This window comes from Vulpes vulpes, chromosome 7, assembly GCF_048418805.1.
Source record: "Vulpes vulpes isolate BD-2025 chromosome 7, VulVul3, whole genome shotgun sequence".
Lineage (NCBI taxonomy): Eukaryota > Metazoa > Chordata > Mammalia > Carnivora > Canidae > Vulpes > Vulpes vulpes.
The window spans coordinates 24,159,045-24,178,964 of record NC_132786.1 but is presented as its reverse complement, the minus strand read 5'-3'; the positions used below and the strand labels follow the sequence as shown (position 1 = coordinate 24,178,964).

At 43.2% G+C, this 19,920-nt stretch overlaps 1 protein-coding gene across 2 annotated transcripts in view; it reads right to left on the bottom strand.

Moving 5' to 3' along the window:
- The window catches only part of UBE3C (ubiquitin protein ligase E3C), a 127,575-nt gene that overhangs the window by 32,704 nt on the left and 74,951 nt on the right, over positions 1–19,920 (bottom strand). For both annotated transcript variants that reach the window (XM_072763262.1, XM_072763263.1), the window contains exon 18: positions 15,714–15,961. In XM_072763262.1, the coding sequence (XP_072619363.1) occupies positions 15,714–15,961 (248 nt within the window). The remainder of the gene's footprint in view (positions 1–15,713; positions 15,962–19,920) is intronic.

Here is a 19,920-nt window from a genome sequence, read left to right as displayed (position 1 = left end):
TTAAACCTGTAGGAAAACATGCAGGATATGCTGGGTGAGTGGGAAATGAAAGTTCACTTCTCAAAGCCTATTTTCCTCATTGGACACCCAGAGACCAACCAGTAACGTGGAGTCAGTTTGACCAGCCGACTGCTGAGGCTTCCCTCCTGCGCGTGTCCACCCTCGCTCTCCCAGGCTCCAGCTCCCCCAGAAACACAGGTCTCCTGCTCCTCCCGCTTGGTCCACAGAGCTATTTCTGGAAGATAAAGGACCAAAAGGGTTCACACCAAAGTGACAAACCCCAAGAAGGAAATACCTGGGAGTTAGGACAGTTGTTACATCCCTGCTTCTGAAAGATTTATCAGGAGTTCAGAAAAACACTGAGGCCCGATTAGGGTACCCCACACGGCAGAACTGCTTTCACTAACTAAAAGGAAACATTTTGGGGCACCTGGATGGCTCAGTTGGGTAAATGTCTGCCTTTGGCTCAGGTCATGATCCCGGGGTCCTGGGGTTGAGCCCCATGTCAGGTTCCAGGGAGCCTGGTTCTCCCTCTCCCTCTGCCCCCCACTTGTGGCTCTCTTTCTCAAATAAATAAAATCTTAAGAAAAAAAAAAAAAAAGAAAGAAAATCTTAAAAAAAAATAAAAGGAAACATTTTTCAGGTTTGAACATTTTTTTACCACACAGAGTAATAAAGTAGAAGGTGAAATCCATCATGCTACCCCCCCTTGAAATTTGAGGATATGGATGTCCCTCCAGAACAAGTAACTTCGTTACCACCAGGTGCTGAAAACTTTCTCTACAGCATGACACAGGACTGCTACCGCTCCTTCCCGCTAAAACGACCACACTCCCAGAGTTAGGAGTCTTCCATGTTCTGTCTCCCTTTCTGATATTTCCTGCCCATTTCTTCTCCCTTCCCCTCTATTCCCTTTCACTATTATTTATATTCCCCAAATGAACGAGACCATATAATGTTTGTCCTTCTCCGATTGACTTATTTCACTCAGCATAATACCCTCCAGTTCCATCCATGTCGAAGCAAATGGTGGGTATTTGTCGTTTCTAATGGCTGAGTAATATTCCATTGTATACATAGACCACATCTTCTTTATCCATTCATCTTTCAATGGACACCGAGGCTCCTAACTCTGGGAAACGAACTAGGGGTGGTGGAAGGGGAGGAGAGTGGGGCATGGGGGGGTCACTGGGTGGCGGGCACTGAGAGGGGCACTTGATGGGCTGAGCACTGGGTGTTATTCTGTATGTTGGCAAATTGAACACCAATAAGGAATACACTTATTATTAAAAAAAAAAAAGACCGGGGGATCCCTGGGTGGTGCAGCGGTTTGGCGCCTGCCTTTGGCCCAGGGCGTGATCCTGGAGACCCAAGATCGAATCCCACGTCGGGCTCCCGGTGCATGGAGCCTGCTTCTCCCTCTGCCTATGTCTCTGCCTCTCTCTCTCTGTGATATCATAAATAAATAAATAAAATTAAAAAAAAATAAAACGACCACACTCACAAACTCCACCCCATATCCAGTTCTCCTTCTGCTAACTCCTTTGACACTTTTTGGCTCTTGCAAAATCACTGCGTGACACTTTTTTTTGGGTAACACCTTTATTGAGAGAAGATTCGCATACCTTATAATTCATTCATCAAAGTGAACAATCCAATGGCTCTGTGACCAGGTTGTGTAACTATCACAATTCATTTTTGAACATCTTCATTCCCCACAAAAGAAACCTTTTACCCCTTCATGGTCCTCATTTCTCCCACCCTCCTCCTGGGACTATCATTAATCTACTTTCTGACTTCACATATTTCCCTCTCTGGTCATTTCAGAGAGATGGAACCCTATGATGGTGATCCTCCGTGATGCACTGTTTTCACAGAGCGTGTTTTGTACAGCAGTGTGCTAGCAGCTCTCAGGACCTCATTCATTTTCATGGCCAAATCATCCTACAGTATGGACAGACCAATTCTGTTACTCTTGTCAGATGACAGACATTGGGCTCATTCCTCCCTGTAGGCTGTTGTAAAGCATGCTACTGTGAATGCTTTTTGTGTGAACATATGTTGGCTGCATCAAAAGTAGCCATGTCACCTGGATGGGCCGTTCTGCTTTCCCAAGTGGCCATACTGTCTCACACTCCTCCTTACCCTCATGCACAGGTGTCCCTTTCTCTGCATTCTTGCCAGCCCTGGGTATCACCAGTCTTGGCCATTCTTTCCATCCCAGTGGGCATGAAGTGGTCTTGCACTGTGGTTTTGATTTGCATTTTCCTGATGACTAAAGATGGTGAGCATCTTTTCATGTGCTAAATGTTCATTTATGGGGATCCCTGGGTGGTTCAGTGGTTTAGCCCCTGCCTTCGGCCCAGGGCATGATCCTGAAGTCCCAGGATCGAGTCCCAGATCGGGCTCCCTGTGTGGAGCCTGCTTCTCCCTCTGCCTGTGTCTCTGCCCCTCTCTCTTTGTGTCTCTCATGAATAAATAAAATCTTTTAAAAAATGTTCATTTATCTTCTTTGGAGAAATATCTATTCAGGTCCTTTGCCCATTTTTAAAATTAGTTTGTCTTTTTATTAAGGAGTCCTTTCTACATCCTACAAGTCTCTTATCAGATATGATTTACAAATACATTCTTTTAGTGGGCTGTCCTTTCAGTTTCTTGACAGTATTCCTTGAAACAAAAGTTTTTGATGAAGTCCAACCTATTTTTTTTTTAAATATTTTATTTATTTATTTGAGAAAGAGAGATAGAGCATGGGCAGGGGGAGGGTCAGAAGGCAGAGGGAGAAGCAGACTCCCCACTGAGCAGGGAGCCCGACCAGGGCTGACCCCAAGACCCTGAGATCATGACCTGAGCTGAAACCGAGTCGGATGCTTCACCAACACCTCACCAGTGCCTTAAGTGCTATGCTCTTCGTATTCCTCAGCACCCTCCTCCTTTGGTAGTTGTTTGCTCTGTCGTACTCTTGCACCAGTGGAAAAAGTGAGGTAGGGAACCCTCCATTTCTCACTGCCGCTTCACACCACACCTGCCACCCACCCGTCCCTGGCTTTCACTCTCGTGTGCTGGGCCAGAGCACCCACTGCCATTCTTCCCATGGCTGCCAGCTCCCTGACCCCGACTCCGCGGCCATCTCCCACATGCTCTGACGCTGACCCTGAGCCTGTAGCTGGCTTTCACACATTTCTGTCACTCTGCCCTCAGCTGTCCTCTGCTCCCGCCTCAGCCACCCAGTCTTTAGGCCTGTCCTGGAAGTGCTGCTGCCAGTCACTGAGTGCTCCTCCCTGATCTGATTTCAACCACCCCACACTCTGACTCCTTCCTGTCAGGCCATGTGGCTCCCCTCCAACCACAACACCATACCTTGTCTCGTCACCTTCTTGTTTCCCTGCCCTCGGGTCCTCATGGAGAGCGTCCTCGCCACAGCCCAGATTTAAAGGTTCATGGCTATGATCACCTCTTATGTCCTCGATTCCCCTGTACCCAGCTCACTCTTTATCATACTTGCCAGCAAACACCTGCCACCACACCAGTGTCCGTGCCTGCTCCCCCCCGCCCCCCTCCGCCACACAATGATGCTGCCAGCCTCAAGGGAGCCTGAGGCCAGCCGGCCCAGCAGGCCTGGGGCAGAGGCCATGAAAAGGCATGACTGACAAGCCCCACTGCTGCTCTGAGAGCCACCCTTTGAGACCCTGCCTCGTCCTCATCTCATCTCTGGCTTCTCACCCTCCCTCCCCACCTTCACCTCGCCAAAGGCTGCCCTCCTACCTCAAGAGAGCAGGCATGCTCAGAAGGACAGCTTGTGGGCACCTACGTCCCACCACCATGCCCCACACTCTGCCTCTGCTTCCCACACAAACTGCCCGCGTGCAAACTGGACTGTGTACCAGAGCCCTGCCCGCCACCTTCTCCAGTCCACTGCTCCAGCAAGTGTCCCTATGTCTCCATGGCCACTTTAGCAGCACACGAACACGTATGCCTTCTCTCTTCTTTAAAACAGAATCTAAGCTCCATCAAGCCCATACCTGTGCTACTGCTCAGGTTTTCTTTAGAGAAACACTCCTCAAGAACTGTCCATCCCAGCCCACCAACCCTCCCCTCCCCTCCTTTCCTCCTACAACCACACAGACATCTACTGCAGCAGATTGCCCCGGTCCTAAGTGTGAACCACCCTCAAAGCACTCAGTCCCCGAAAGAGAGACTTAGCAGCATTCCAGAAGCTCCTGTTGACCCCGTCAGGGAGAAAGGACCGGACGCTCAACAACAGAAACCAGCTTGCATGTTTCTGAGCTGCTTATAAATAGAGTCCTCAGAATGTACTCCTTTGTTTCTGGCTTCTTTTACTCAACATTAGGTCCATGCCAGTCTTCCATATCGTTGTGAATACTTGTGGTTTGGTCATTCCCTAGTTCCCGTAAATGTCCCACAATTTATTATACGCTGTCCTTCTGAAGGGCGTCTGGATGGTTCAGTTTCGGGCTCTACAATGTAGTGTTACCGTAACCATTCTCATATGCCTATTTTGGCAAAAATACATATGTGTTCCTGCTGGGACAGAGCTACAGAGGAACAGGACAGGGCACATAATAAGGCATTTCTGGAAGACACTGCCTCCACGTGCTAAGGCTTTGGCTTCCACCCTCCACACAAGCTTCTTGAACACACTATGAATGCTCACTTCTCAGCCCTTATTTTCCTGATATATGAATAGTATCTGACACTATTCATCATTCTCTCCCTTGAAACACTGTCTTGATTTGGTCTCGGAAATACTGCACTTTCCTGGTTTGCTCCCTACTCTCCATCTGCTTCTCCTGATCTTTGGTGGCTACAGTTTCCTGCAGCCTCTGAACTAGGTTCTTCAGTGCTCCTCCCTGGGCGACACTGTCCAGTCTCATGATCTTCAGTACCACCTGAACGCTGATGGCTCTGCTCAGACCTCACCCCTCAACTCAAGGTCCACAGATTCAACTGCATATTTAGATGAAGTCTCTGAATGAATGTCTGACAAACATCTCAGACCTAAGGAAAAACGAACATCTCATCATCCTTCCCCAAGTCTTCCCCACCATGGTTGATGAAACCTTCATCCTCTGGTTATCAGAACAAATTCTGTGTAGCCCCACCATCTCTCTCTTCCTCATATCTCAACATCGGATTTTTTTTTTTTTTTAAAGCAAATATCCTTGGGTCCAACTACTTCTCTCCAACACTACCTCCCAGGATGGAGATACTAATGACCACTCAATCTGAGTGCCTGTGATACCTCCAACTGGTCTCTGCATGAGGTCCTGCTGCCATTTAAGCTATTTACAATAGTAGCGGCAGGAGATCAGCTAAACATAATTCATATCCCATCACTGCTCTGCTCAGATCCTGAAACCGGAATCCCAGACTGGTTGGTCTTACTCAAGTGCTTCAGCTCAAAGATCTCTTGCTGCCCCCATACAAAGTTCATCACAATTTTGGAAACAAGAGTAACAATGTACATCTTTACTTGGTCTGGTTTTCATAAAATTAAGTTTACTAATTCTAAAGTAGTATTTTTAAAAAATATTTTATTTATTTTATTTTATTTTATTTTATTTTTTTTTTTTTTTATTTTAGAGAGAGCACGCACATGTGCAAGCCGGGAGAGGGAGAAGAACAAGCAGGCGCCCAGGTGCGTGCAGAACCTGACGCGGGGCTTGATCTCATGACCCTGAGATTATGACCTGAGCTGAAATCAAGAGTCAGGATGTTAATTGATTGAGCCACTTAGGCACTCCCCTCAATTAGTATTTAAATGTTCAGAATGAATGTGCTTGCTTCAGTAGCACACATACTAAATGTTCAGAAGGATTTAGGTGGGCTTTATTTTATTTTTGGATATTTATTGTCCTTATTGCACAAATGAAGACCAAAGATATGCAGAAGACTAAAGCAGGACCAGCAAATCTGTAAGCCTGTGTTCCTTTTTCCTTTAATTTTTTAAAGATTTTATTTATTTGGGAAAGACAGAGAGAGAACAAAAGCAGGGAGAAGTGGGAGAGGGAGATGTAGAAGCAGACCCCCCACTCCTGAACAGGGAGCCTGATGGGACTCGATCCCAGGACCCTGGGATCACGACTTGAGCTGGAGGCAGATGCTCAATCTACTCAGCCACCCAAATTACCCAGTAAGTCTATGTTTCTAATTTTCACAGTGATGATTTAACATGGCTTACAGAAAGGAAAATGGTCTCAATACGGTACTGATCTGTGTTTAACTAGTGTTTGGATGTGCTTAAAAATTATAAGAAGGGATACCTCAATAGTAAGCAAGCTCTACTTTATTCAGGAGCAGAGTTTTAGTAAATATCTCAGAGTGGCTAAAACTACAATAATACTTTTATTCTTTATTATTATTATTTTTTATGATAGTCACAGAGAGAGAGAGAGAGAGAGAGAGAGAGAGAGAGAGAGGCAGAGACACAGGCAGAGGGAGAAGCAGGCTCCATGCACCAGGAGCCCGATGTGGGATTCGATCCCGGGTCTCCAGGATCGTGCCCTGGGCCAAAGGCAGGCGCCAAACCGCTGCGCCACCCAGGGATCCCAATAATACTTTTAGGTAGCAGAAGCAATTGAATTCTGGAGCACATGTGTTATTTTTACCATAGAGTCTAATTTATTTTAATTTCACATTTACTTTTGAAGAAATAAAATGAACTTAGAGAACTACGGCCCTGACAGGAGGAATAATCTGCAGATGGGTGAGCACTTCATTGTTAAAGGGAAAGAATGTAAACTGTGAGCATCAGAAAGCTGTGAAGGTGGGCACAGTCCTCAGAAAGGGCAAGAGTCCAATAAACTGATCACTTGTAAGTTATTATGGTCTTTGATTTTTTTGCTTCCAAAAAAAGTTGAAGGTCAACAAGAGCAAACTCATAATGAATGTCCACTGTGGATAATTGGGAGATTCAGAAAAAGCTTGCTTGTGAAATTTGCTGACATCAAAGTAAAAAAGTCTTAACATTGATTGGAAGGCTTGTGTTAAGCACAGAATGATCAACTATTTGCTGAATATCATGTTTAAAAAATCTAGGGGAAAGATATATTAACTTTAGAGACAAGAGCACTTAGTCCAATGACAATCAGATGAAGATGCTCAATTGCACTGACCCTTAATGAGTTTGAGAGTTCAAAACAAGATATTATAAAAGAGAAGATTTGCCATTTAAAGACCAAGGTAACTTAAATCACTAGTACTCACTTCAATCTACACTTTAAAAGGCTCAGCAAATTCAGTGAGCATTTTACAAATGATAGAAAAAAATAAATTTTCCCAACTCTCAAAAATCTCAGGATAAAGGATAAACCGTTAACTACTACACTCTATGCTCCATTAAGTGCACACTGTATTCTACTGAAACACAAAATTACCAATCACATGCAAGTTTCGCAGTCTGCTAATTAAAAATTGGAAATATATGATTAAGACATTATCAAGTAATTTGATTTATAGGCATCTTGTTCCAATTAAATCAATATTCTGAAGCAAGGGGGAAAAAGCCATTTTGAAATAGAATTCAAATATGATAAAAGATTTCCTTCAATAAATTTCTGAACTTAATTGGCTTAAATGGACCTAGGTGCTTCTATCTGTAAAAAAAAAAAGTTCAAGATGACATTACCACATCCTTGAGCTGTTTATTTATTCCCTGTCTAAAGCCTGATTTACAGGCAATAAAATGCAATCACGACCCACACCAGAAGCAGGAATCATCTGCTAATGGAACTTCTAATTGAGAAGTGACCAGTGACATGAGGTAATTCTTTCTACGTAGGATTGCTCTTGAAGACCTCTTTGCACTTTATCACAGTAAACAATCACTAACATATGCATTAAAGAAAATTTAAATACATTATGACCCAATAAATATCATAATCAATCAATACACAATTTTCTTCTCCTAAGGATTTAATGTGCAGATACCACACTATTAGTGCTATTCTATCATGCTCACTTAGATCTGGACAATTTTTAACATGTTGGTATAAAGTTTAACCATTTATAATCAGATAATAATCAGATGTTTTAGATACTACTATTCCCTTAGGAATTTCCAGAAAATGCAGAAAATTATGTAAGTAAAATCTTAAATACATGTAACTAAGTTATCTAACATCCTCATATAACTATAGTTTTGTTACTGGTTCCATCTAACCTCCACAATTTTAAAGAGCTTTACTGATACATAATTTACATAAACTTCATTTTTGGGAGAAAAATGTACATTTCAAATTATCCTCCCTGGAATCTGGTTTAAAGAGACACATATTCACAAGTAGAGGAGTAAGAGCAATCTATTGTCTGTTCTGAGCCCCAGTACTTCACAATGAAACCTCTTCTTCACAGTATCTGCTTTAAGAGCAGCATGTCAATGAACAGAAGGGAAAAGTGAGTGTATCCTTAACAAACTTACATTAACTACTGGCCAGAAAACTTCAGTGAACCAGGATCCTCTAATTATCTTATCTCTATATTAATCAAGATTGGATAATTTATACAGTCAGGAAGAAAAATATAAAATTTTAATAGGATTTAACTCATCCAAATAAAATCACTCCATCTGTTGTCTGTAACCACACTGTGTGAGAACCACCAAATTAAGGGGGTACTTCAGGGGCATCTGGCTGGCTCAGTCAGTGGAGTGTGCCACTCTCCATCTCGGGGTCATGAGTTCAAGCCCCGTGTTGTGGGTAGAGATTGCTTAAATAAAAAGTAAATACTTAAAAGACTTAGAGGATATCTCAGTTTAGTCTACCAAAATGAAGGCTTACCATTATTACTTTAAAATTTAATTTCAGGGGCACCTGGGTGGCTCTGTCAGTTAAGTGTCTGCATTTGCTCAGGTCATGATCTCAGGGTCCTGGGACTGAGTCCTGCATCAGGCTCTCTGCTCCACGGGGAGTCTGCTTCTCCCTCTCCCTCTGCCTGCAGCTCCCCTCTGCCTGTGCTCTCTCACAAATATATAAATAATTAATCTTAAAAAATTGAATTTCATTATTGTTAATATAGGAGATTCTTGGCCTCGCCTCAATAGAAAGAACTAGTGCATCATTTCAAAGACTTTTATGAAATAAGTTATGAAATGTGTATCTTCTGGGGAGGGCAGGGAGAGCTGAAGCTGAGTCATGGGGACCACTGCCAGGGAGAGGCAGCATCTCGAAGAAACAGACACCAAAGCCAGCACTCAGCTTCAAGTGGGAGAGACAGGTTATGTCTTAAAATAAAGTGAGAAAATGGTCTGTTTGACAGTTATGCAAAGGAATTTAACACCAGGCCGATGTCTGAAATTTGTCTCTGAAATGGTAAGGACAGCCTAAAGAAATACTGTAGTAATGGTGAGGTCAAGTTGGAGCCCATTACTAAATGTGAACAACACTTAAGAGACCATATTATTAAAGTAACATTTGGAATCAGAACAAATGAATAATAATTGGGCCTCTATGTATCTCAGAAATAGGAATAAAGGGGTATGATTTTTATACTGAGGATCTACTGGTTCCCTTCGACACTACCCCTCTGCTTTGCTGGGCTGGAGTTCCATTACCATTTGTCTTTTTTTTTTTTTCCTTAAAGATTTTAGTTATTTATTTGACAGAGAGAGGGAGAAGAAGTACGAGCAGGGCGGAGGGGCAGGGGGAGAGGGAGAATCAGGTTCCCCACTGAGCAGGAAGCCTGATGCAGGACTCGATTCTAGGACCCTGGGATCATGACCTGAGTTGAAGGCAGACACTCCACTGAGGGAGCCCCTCAGGCACCCACCATCTGTCATGATTTATTAATGACAAATACAAACACAAACAAAAATACATACACAACACAAAACTGACTACAGAGGTACAGTATGGCTAGACAGAGATCAATGAAACAAAACTGAGAATTCAGAAATGAAGCCTTACATTCATGGTCAACTGATTCTTGACAAGGGAATCAGGTCAGTCTTAGCAAATGATGCTGGGACATCTGGATATCCACATTCAAAGGAATCTGGGACCCCCCAACCCACACTACCCACAAATATTAACTCAAAATGGTATGTAACTGGAAAGAGAGGAGCTTATCTGGCCCTGAAAACTTAAAAATAAAATCCTTAATCATACCACAAAAATAGTTAACTCCAAATGGAAGACCTACATATAACAACTAAAACTATGAGACTCTTAGGAGGACACATCCAGGTGTAAATCTCTGTGACCTCAGATTAAGCCGTAGGACCCTGGTTTCTTAGATTAAGACACCAACAGCCCAGACAACAAAAGAAAAATAAATGCATTAGACTTCGTTACAGGTAAAGACTCTGGAGCTTCAAAGGCTGCCATCATGAAAGTGAGAGACAACCCACAGAGTGGGAAAAAATACTTGCAAATCATGCCTGATAAGGGACTTGAAACTAGACTATATACAGGACTTAATATAAGACAAACTACTCGATTTAAGAAATGGACAATGCACTTGAAGGGATCTTTCTCCACAGAAAACATAAAGCATACAAGAAGATGCTTAACAGTATTAGTCATTAGGGAAAGAAACCAAAGCATAATGAGATACTGTTTCACACTCACCAGAACAGTTATAATAAAAAAGACAGAAAAAAAAAAAGACAGAAAATAAATAGACAATATCAAGTGTTGCCAAGGTAAGGAGAACCTGGAGCCCTCCTACGTGGCTGCTGGGACTGTAAAGGCTGCAAACACTTTGACAGTAGAGTCACCCTATGTGCCAGCACTTCCACTCCTAGGTGTATATGTCTCTTGGGTAAGAGAAATGCAAACCTATGACCACATAGAAAATTATACAGATGATCTCCAGCTTATGATGGTTTGACCTAGGATTTTTTGACTTTACGATGCTGTGAAAGCGATACACACTCAGTAGAAACCATGCTTTGAGTTCTGAATGTGGATCTCTTCCTGAGCTAATGACATGTGGCCTGATCCTCCCCCATGATGCCGGGTGGTGGCTGAAGCTCTCACAGCCACATGATCACAAGGGTCAGCAGCTGATACACTGACCGCCGTCTGTACCCACACAGCCATTCCGTCTGTCACTTTCAGTACAGCATTCCGTGCATTACAGGAGCTAATCAACACTTTACCGTCAAATAGGTTTCATGCTACATGGTTTTGCTCAACTGTGGGCTAACGTGAGAGCTCTGAGTACACTTAAAGTGGGCCAGGCTACACTGTGATGTTTGCTAGGCTACGTGTGTTAAATATATTTTTAATGTCTGATATTTTCAACTTATGATGTTTTTTTTTTTATCAGGATGTAACATCCTAAGGGAAGATCAGTAGACAATGTTCATAGCAGTATTATTCATAATAACCAAAAAGTGGGAACACCCAAATGTCTATTGATGGATGAATGCATAAACAAAACGTCCCATATCCACACAATGGAATACTATTCAGCTATAAAAGAAGCTCTGACACATTCCACAATATTGAGGAACACTGAAGACATTCTGCTAAGTCAAAGAACCCAGTCACAAAAGGCAATATATGCTATTGTAGGACTCCATTCTATAAATGCCCAGAACAGACAAATCCACAGAAACAGATTAGTGATGGCCTGGGGCTGGTGAGGTGGGCTGGAGGAAAAGGCTGTTAATGCACGCGATACACTTTCTTCCCTTCTAAAACCCCTCTTCTTTGATCTTCCTCCCCACGTGACCACACCCTGAAGTCTCTCTGGCTCTTCATCCTTCTATCAGTTGGGCACCTGTGCCAGCGACAGCCCACCTTTTGACCTTCCTTACTCACCCAGGCTACACGAAATCCCCCTGGCCCACCTTTCTTGCTCATGACACCTGAAGCCACTACCTTTATCTATGCTCCAGAGCTGCTCAACACCACAGCTACCAACCACAAGTGGCTGCTTACATCCAAATTGATGAGAATTACATCATAAATTTGATTCCCCCGGGATTCCCGGGATAGCGGTTTGGCGCTTGCCTTTGGCCCAGGGCGCGATCCTGGAGACCCGGGATTGAATCCCACGTCGGGCTCCCGGTGCATGGAGCCTGCTTCTCCCTCTGCCTGTGTCTCTGCCTCTCTCTCTCTCTCTCTCTCTCTCTGTATGACTATCATAAATAAATTAAAAAAAAAAAATTTTTTTAAATTTGATTCCCTGAACCAGCCCGGCCCCAGCTAGATGACAATACACCACGCAAATTCTCCTGGTGCATAGCTGTGTCTCAGTCCCTTGCTGTCTTTCCCAGCATGCTAAACCATCCCTCTCATGTGGTTCTTTATCATTGATATTTTACCTGCACAAAGCTGCCCTATTTTTGAAAAATCAACCTGCTCATGCTTTTCTGGAACTTGTTCTTTCTTCAGGGATTCTCTTTCTCCTTCCCTTCAGCCTTCTGAAAAGGCATTGACACTCTTTTCTGCTTTTATACCTTCCATTTCCTCTTCGTCACACCATAGAAAACTCATTTTTATCATACCACTCTGCTGAAAACATCACCAAGGACAACCACATGCACTTCACCTGATGGATGGACGACTGTGGTTGTTACAGAAGGGACTAGGACTTCACAATGCCAGGACTGACATGTTGACACAGGCTACACCCCTGATGAACCTTGAACACATGATGCCAGGTGAAGGAAGCCATTCACTGAAGGCCACACACGTGTGGTAAAATTACATGAAATGTCCAGTACAGGACACTCTATGGAGATTAAACGTAAATTAGGGTTTGCCTAGAGTCTGGGGGAAACGAAAACTGTTAGGACACAGGTGATGAATGTTCTAAATCTGATGGTGGTGATGGTTGCATAACTCTGAATCTACTGAAACTACTGAATCACACACTTAAAAAAAAAATCATTCATTCAAGTGATCTCCACGCCCAACATGGGGCTTGAACTCGTGACCCCAAATTCAAGGGTTGCATGCTCCACTGACTGAGCCAGCCCCTGAATCGCACACTTAAACAGGACAAACTACAGGGTATGTGAGTCATTTCTTAATAAAGCGGTTGTAAGAACAAGCACCAGGGAAATCAAGACTTGAGGGCTGATCTTGCAGTCACTTCTCAGTCTTGCTGAGCTCATGGCATCATACTGCTATGATCACAGCTAGTATCACTGAGGAGCTACGCCACTGTCCCAGACCTTTAACTTGTAACTCCTGAGTCTTACCCTCTAAAATCAATTTGCCCCATGCTGGCTCTTTACAAATGTAGTAAGTCTCAGCCATTTGCTCCAAACAATGATTTTCCATGATCCACAGTATGGAGACCAAACTTTTTTTTTTTTTTTTTTAAAGATTTTATTTATTCATGAGAGACAGAGAAAGAGAGAGAGAGAGAGAGAGAGAGAGAGAGAGAGGGAGAGATACAGGCAGAGAGAGAAGCAGGCTCCACGCAGGGAGCCCGATGTGGGGCTTGATCCTGGAACTCCAGGATTACTCCCTGGGCCGAAGGCAAGCGCTAAACTGCTGAGCCACCCAGGGATCCCCGAGACCAAACTTTCTATTATGTAACACAAAGGCTCTTGGCTCTTTATGATCTGTCTGCTGGCTTAGCCCTAAGCAGGGCCAGCACATGTCCTGGAAAGACCCCAAGAGCATACACCTTATTTAGGCTTTGTTCAACTGCTGCTGTGGGGGAAGCAACCACAGACAAAATGTAAACAAGGCCTGGCTGATTTCCAGTAAAACCTTTTTTTTCTTAAGACTACAAAAATAGGTGGCTGGACTTGGACAGAGGCTGTAGTTGTTGCTACCCTTGATTCTAGAGTGTCACGTCTAGTCATACCTTTGACCTGCAGAAACTGTAGGGATTATGATTCTTGTGTGAAAATCCAATCTGTCTCTCAAAATGTACTGGGCAGTAAATAGTATCAGGCATTCCAATTCCAGTCTTAAATAGGGGAAATCAAAATGCATTCCCAGACTATCCAAAAATCCTAACAAATTTCTCCCAAATACCATGGAAAACATCTACCTATCTATAATAAGACACCAAAGATTCCTGAGTAACATAAATTTTATTTAATAATAGTTTTATTATTGGATATGTTATGTCCTTTTACAGATTCAGATATGTTGCATCTTTATTCTATGCGGCAAGATACATCCCAATAATGAAAACAAGGAAGATATCTTCTGAACTGGGGCTGGTGCCTGGCCGAAACCCACATGAAGAGCCATGAAGGCACTGTTGGTGAGGACAGGAAGGTACCATGTCCTTCAGGGAGCTGCTGAGTGCTGAGCACCATGCTCTCTCTAGCCCTCGACTCTCAGGGTACTCCAGCGGGCTTCTGATTTACACAGTGGGTTTGGGATAAGCCTGAGTCACTTGTCACTAGAGTGACTATTTGGTAGTAAGTCTGAATCCTGGGAGATCCTTGTGCGCTGCCCCACACACTTCAGGCTTTCTCTATTGTGAAGTTATGATGAGTGGAATGGATCATTCATTCAGAGAAAAAAAATCAAGAATCGACTTTCCATTCCCGGGGAAGTAGCCTAGATGATTTCCCACCTCATTTAGAGCAGTTTAGACCTAAGTCTCAATTATAGATTTTATTGGGATATTTGCCAGCTGTATCCTGTTAGGATTAGCAACTGTTGATGCGGAATTTGTTTCAAGTACAAAGATGCAAACAAAATAAAACAAAGTAACCCAGAAATATAACCCTGCATATAAATATTCCCCATTTAAAAATGTTAGTAAGCAATTTAAAAGAAAAACAACTAAATTGCTTTTTTGGACTGCATTTGACCCACAGGGAATTAGCCACCCCTGCTGCTCCCTGCCTTTGGCATACCCACAGGCTATGCTGGTGTTCCAAGGAAGTTCACACACTGAGTCCTAATCCCCCAGGGTGATGGCATTAGGAGGTGGGCCTTTAGGAGGTGATTAGGTCAGGAGGATGGAGCTCTCAGGAATGTGATCCGTGTCCTTATTAAAGGGACCCAGAGAGATGGCCCTAGGTAATGAAGCAGGAGAAGTGCCCCTACCAAGTGAGGCCACATGGCACCCTGATGGTGAACGTCCAGCCTCCAGAACTGTGAGAAAGAAATGTCTGTGATTTATAAGCTGCCAAGGCTGTGGTGTTCTGTTGTAGCCACCCGAAGGGGCTACAACAGGGTAGAACTGATCTGCTTTATCACTGTTTCACCATTAAATAGGATGCTTCCATTAGGCTACATCATTCCTTTTTTCCTTTCTTTGACAGTAGAGGGTAAACTCTTTGTGTAGCGGCGGGTGTGTAACAATGGTTTCTAGAGCAATACTATCATGTCATTTTTAGGGGCCATTTTCCTAGAGTGTGCATATAACATAATAAACTTAACCCATACCAAACAACTAGTCTCCTGCCTTGTAGCATCTTAAAAGTTTACAGAACATTAAAGAAATGAACATGGTCAACAGGAACAACGGGGAGGTCTGCAGTATTTCCAGGGTGCTCACTGATGGCTACAGATCGCTACCGACAGACTTCATGTCCTATGTTCCCTGGGGTTTCTACACTGTACAAATGATTTATGTAAGTGACCACTGTGTATGGAATGTATAACAGTGAAATGTTAATTATGTGAAAGAATCCTGTTCAGGGTTTACCAAAATTACTTCAGCAATTTTGATGAAAGATTTTCAACAGACAGCAACCACATAGAATTGCAAAACTTCAACATCCTGTGTCTGAGATCCATTTTCACACACAGTTACTTTACCTTTCCAAGCATCCTGCCCAGGAAGTAGTAGTGTCTGGCAAAGGAATCCCCCACGAGCATCTGAGCGGCTGGGCTGGGGTACAGAAGCCCTTCATTCGTGGTCTTAAAGAACCCCTGGTTGGGGTTAAATCCTGACTTGAGCAGCTCATTCAGAAACTCTCTGAAAATGCCACCACCGTCAATGCCAGCTTCATCCAGGCCATGGGCATTGAGTAAGTGCACACGGATCCGCTTTTTCAAATCAGGCTCTGTTAAAACAAGGGTAACGGGGGCGGGGGGGGGGGGGGTGCGGAGGAGAAAAGATTTTAAAAGAAAGCAATAAAATAAGCTGGCATTACAGGAAGTTTTGGGAAGGGGAGCAAGAATATTAGAGATATATTAATGTAAGACTCAAAAAAATCAATTGAGATTAATAATAGAAAATGAGACAGATGGACGCATATTTTCCCCAAAGCCAAGAGGAGAAAGAGAAAGAAGTTAATGGATCACACACAGAGGTGAGGGGAAACAGAGTGCTCAGGAGAAAATAAAGAAAATAAAGTATAAAATATTCTAAAGGATATGACACTCTAATACTAGGTAGGAGAGGAGGGAGGGAATTAAGTACATAAGAGCACTAGAGGAATAGAAACTGTTACCAGGAAAGTCAGAAAACATAAATGAATAAAGAAGATGTCAGTGCAATTAACAGTACAGTGTTTGAAAGAGGTGAACAATGTAGGAGAGTCAGGACCTAGAGTCTACCTTATCATTTAAAAGCAGTATCTGGCTGAAAGGGTGAAAGTCTTTTGGGTTAAGAGTGTGCCACAAAGGGACACCTGGGTGGCTCAGCGGTTGAGCGTATGCCTTTGGCTCAGGTCGGGATCCTGAGGCCCTGGGACTGAGTTCCACGTCAGGCTCCCTGCATGGAGCCTGCTTCTCCCTCTGCCTGTGTCTCTGCCTCTCTCTCTCTCTCGTGAATAAATAAAATTAAAAAAAAAAAGTGTGCCACAAAGATGAAAATCTTTTTAAATTGTGAAGTTGCTTAATTATGCCTGATATCTTAGAGTAATTCCCGCCCAGGTCCTCAAGAGGACAGTTCTGCTATCAGCAGGGAAACATCCCTGGACTCACCTACGATGGTACACAGCTACCAAACAAAGGCCAAAGAAAGCGATTCTGCCAAAAGTCCAAACCAGGTGGTCTTCATTGGAAAGGCTTAATCAAGGTGCAGGTTTGAGAAAGCAACTGGCACATCCTTCACCTTTCCCCACCTGTGTCTTGGGTGCTCTGCATCTAAGCAAGTGGGGAGGGCAGAGGTGGTGGGCTGCCAAGTGAGTGTGCTAAGGAGCAGGGTATGCATGTGGTGCCAGAGTTCCCGGGCTTTAACAAGTGGCTGACATCGTTCAGGCTTTGTATGTGGCCACCCCAAGTATCCCAAGGGATGGGGACCTGGAGAAAACACTCCAGAAAGGCTCAGCAGAACGCATGCTTGCTAGAGCCTCCAACACTGTGGCGGGACAGTGTCAGTACTTCTGAAGACAGAACCTGGCTGTGCATATTCTGTAATATGGTTCAAACAGGGCCAGGATGATTTATTGTATGGACTGAGATCTACACCATTGTGAACAGCAGTACAGACATCATCTTTCACTGGGCTGGCACGGGGAAGGGCCACCCCTGTCCTGCCAGCAGGGACAAACGCTGTGCCAGGCAAGTGCCACGTTAATGCCTGCATTTCCCATAGGAATAAGGCAAATAAGTCTAAACCATCTGGTTACAGCTCGCTCTCATACTTTGTAAAGAATAACGACCGCTGATTATTTACCACTAGCTAGAATTTACACTAGGATTTCACACACTTTACTTCAAGTCCTTTAACAACCTTCTGGGTTAAGAACAATCCCCATTCTGGATAGGCCACTGGGTGAGGAGGATTAAACAGGGCACTTGTTGTGATGAGCACTAAACATTGTATGGAAGTGATGAATCACTAAATTCTACTCCTGAAACCATTATTACACTGTATGTTAACAAACTAGAATTTAAATAAAAACTTGAAAAAAAAGAATTATCTTCATTCTGCAGTGACAAAACCAAGTATACATGTAAGTATACATATACATATACATATAAGTATATATATACATATAAGTAGCTATATGTCTCTATGTATCTAAAGACATATAGCTACCACTCTAAAGAGCTGTAATTTAAAGATAGGTCTACTGGCAACAAAGCACAGGCTTTTATACTAAACCATATTCTCTTCTATTTTTAAATTTTAGCTATAGTTACATGAAAAAATGCTTTTTACTGACTCCATGAATATGTTATTTGCATCTATTCTGATTAACAGAATTATAAAATATCTTCACTCTCAAGATCTGGCTAAAATGCCAAAAGAAATCTAAGCAGATAATTATAGATGGAATGCAAAAATATAGTTGGGTATTTCTCACCTTAACATATTCCTCTTAATACCCAGTTTCAAGGAAGGACTATAAGCATTTGTTTGTCATATATAATTATTTCTCAAACTGATGGTCAGCAGTTAGTAGGAGATCCTGTAAAAATTCTAAGTGCACACATGTTCTAAGTGGCAAACACTCAGCCCGGGCCCACCTTTTTACCACACCCGTTCCCCTATAGCTATAGCGGCAGTAAGGGGAACAGGGGTGTGTCATTGGCTTCTGCAGACTCAGTGGCCAGTCACAGAAGTCACCCTCTAAGTTGGCTAGAATTGAGATTCTGTGTTCCCCAAAGCTCATTTCTGTAAACAGTAATATGTATTAGCCACAATAATGTTTTCAGAGTCAAATCTAGCCTGCGAGGTATCTGGCCATTACTGTGTTTTTTTTTTTAAGATTTTATTTATTTATTAGAGACACACACACACACACAGAGGCAGAGACACAGGCAGGGGGAGAAGCAGGCTCCATACAGGAAGCCCAATGTGGGACTCGATCCCGGCTCTCTAGGATCATGCCCTGGGCCGATGGCAGGTGGTAAACCGCTGAGCCACCCAGGGATCCCCTCATTATTTGTTTCTAACGACAAACTTAAAATATCTACTTACACATGAAGGTTTTAGTGGAGGGGGGAAAAACCCCTAAAACCTAAGTAAAATGTTACTCTGAATTTTACCCTATAATAGTTTCTTGTTCAGGAAAACAATGTAATACCTTCTGCCCGTTAAATAAAACATAATAAAACCAGCCAACACACAAAAGCATAGAGAGGTCTCAGGAACCAACTAGAGTACAGTTCAGAGCCAGCTCTGAACCAAGAATCTAGCGGATTCTTAGCCAAGAGAACAGATGATACAAAGAGCTAGAGTCTAGAGTTGTCCAAAGAGTAACCGTGATCATTTCTCCATCTTCGCACGCTTGGGTGGGGCAGGGTATAGAGCACACATGGTAGCCTGGTGTTGGGACCAGCACTGCTTGACTATCCAATAAGAGAAAAAATGGCTTCATGTCTCTGAGCTCCAGCAGTCAGCTCAACCACCCATGGGGCTTACACCCACACTCTAGAAAACTGGCCTACGGGGCACCTGGCTGGCTCAGTTTCGGGGTTGTGAGTTCAGGCCCTGCACTGAGTGTGGAGATTACTTAATAAGTAAAACGAAAGAAAGAAAGAAAAGAAAAGAAAGAGAAGAAAGAGAAGAAAAGAAAGAAAACTGTCTTGAGAAGATATGAATAGGAGAGGATGAGTATCCATAAAGGCCTGATGTGCTGTAAGGATGAGATGGCATATGGAGCAATCATATTAACTGATTATGTGTAAATAATCAGTCAACAAAGCACTTCACACCAATTTCCCATGAATAAGTGACACATTCTGAGATATTTAATTTTACTACTTTCCCTAGCAAAATCACAATTTTAACATATGGTTTAAAAAACTATTGTTAATAAGGCCTGAATTAGAGAACATCTGTAGGGATGTAAAGCATTATAACCTATGTATTAGGAGAAGATTCTTCCAAGTCCCTTAAACTCAACACAAGTATCAGCACACACCTGGGGAGTTAAGGCGTGATCAATTTCTGAATAACTTTAACCTAAAGGATTCATTAGGAAATTTGAGGTTTTGGATGCCTGGGTGGCTCAGCATTTGAGCATCTGCCTTCAGCTCAGGGTGTGATCCTGAGGTGCTGGGATCGAGTCCCACATCAGGCTCCCCACAGGGAGCCTGCTTCTCCCTCTGCCTGTGTCTCTGCCCC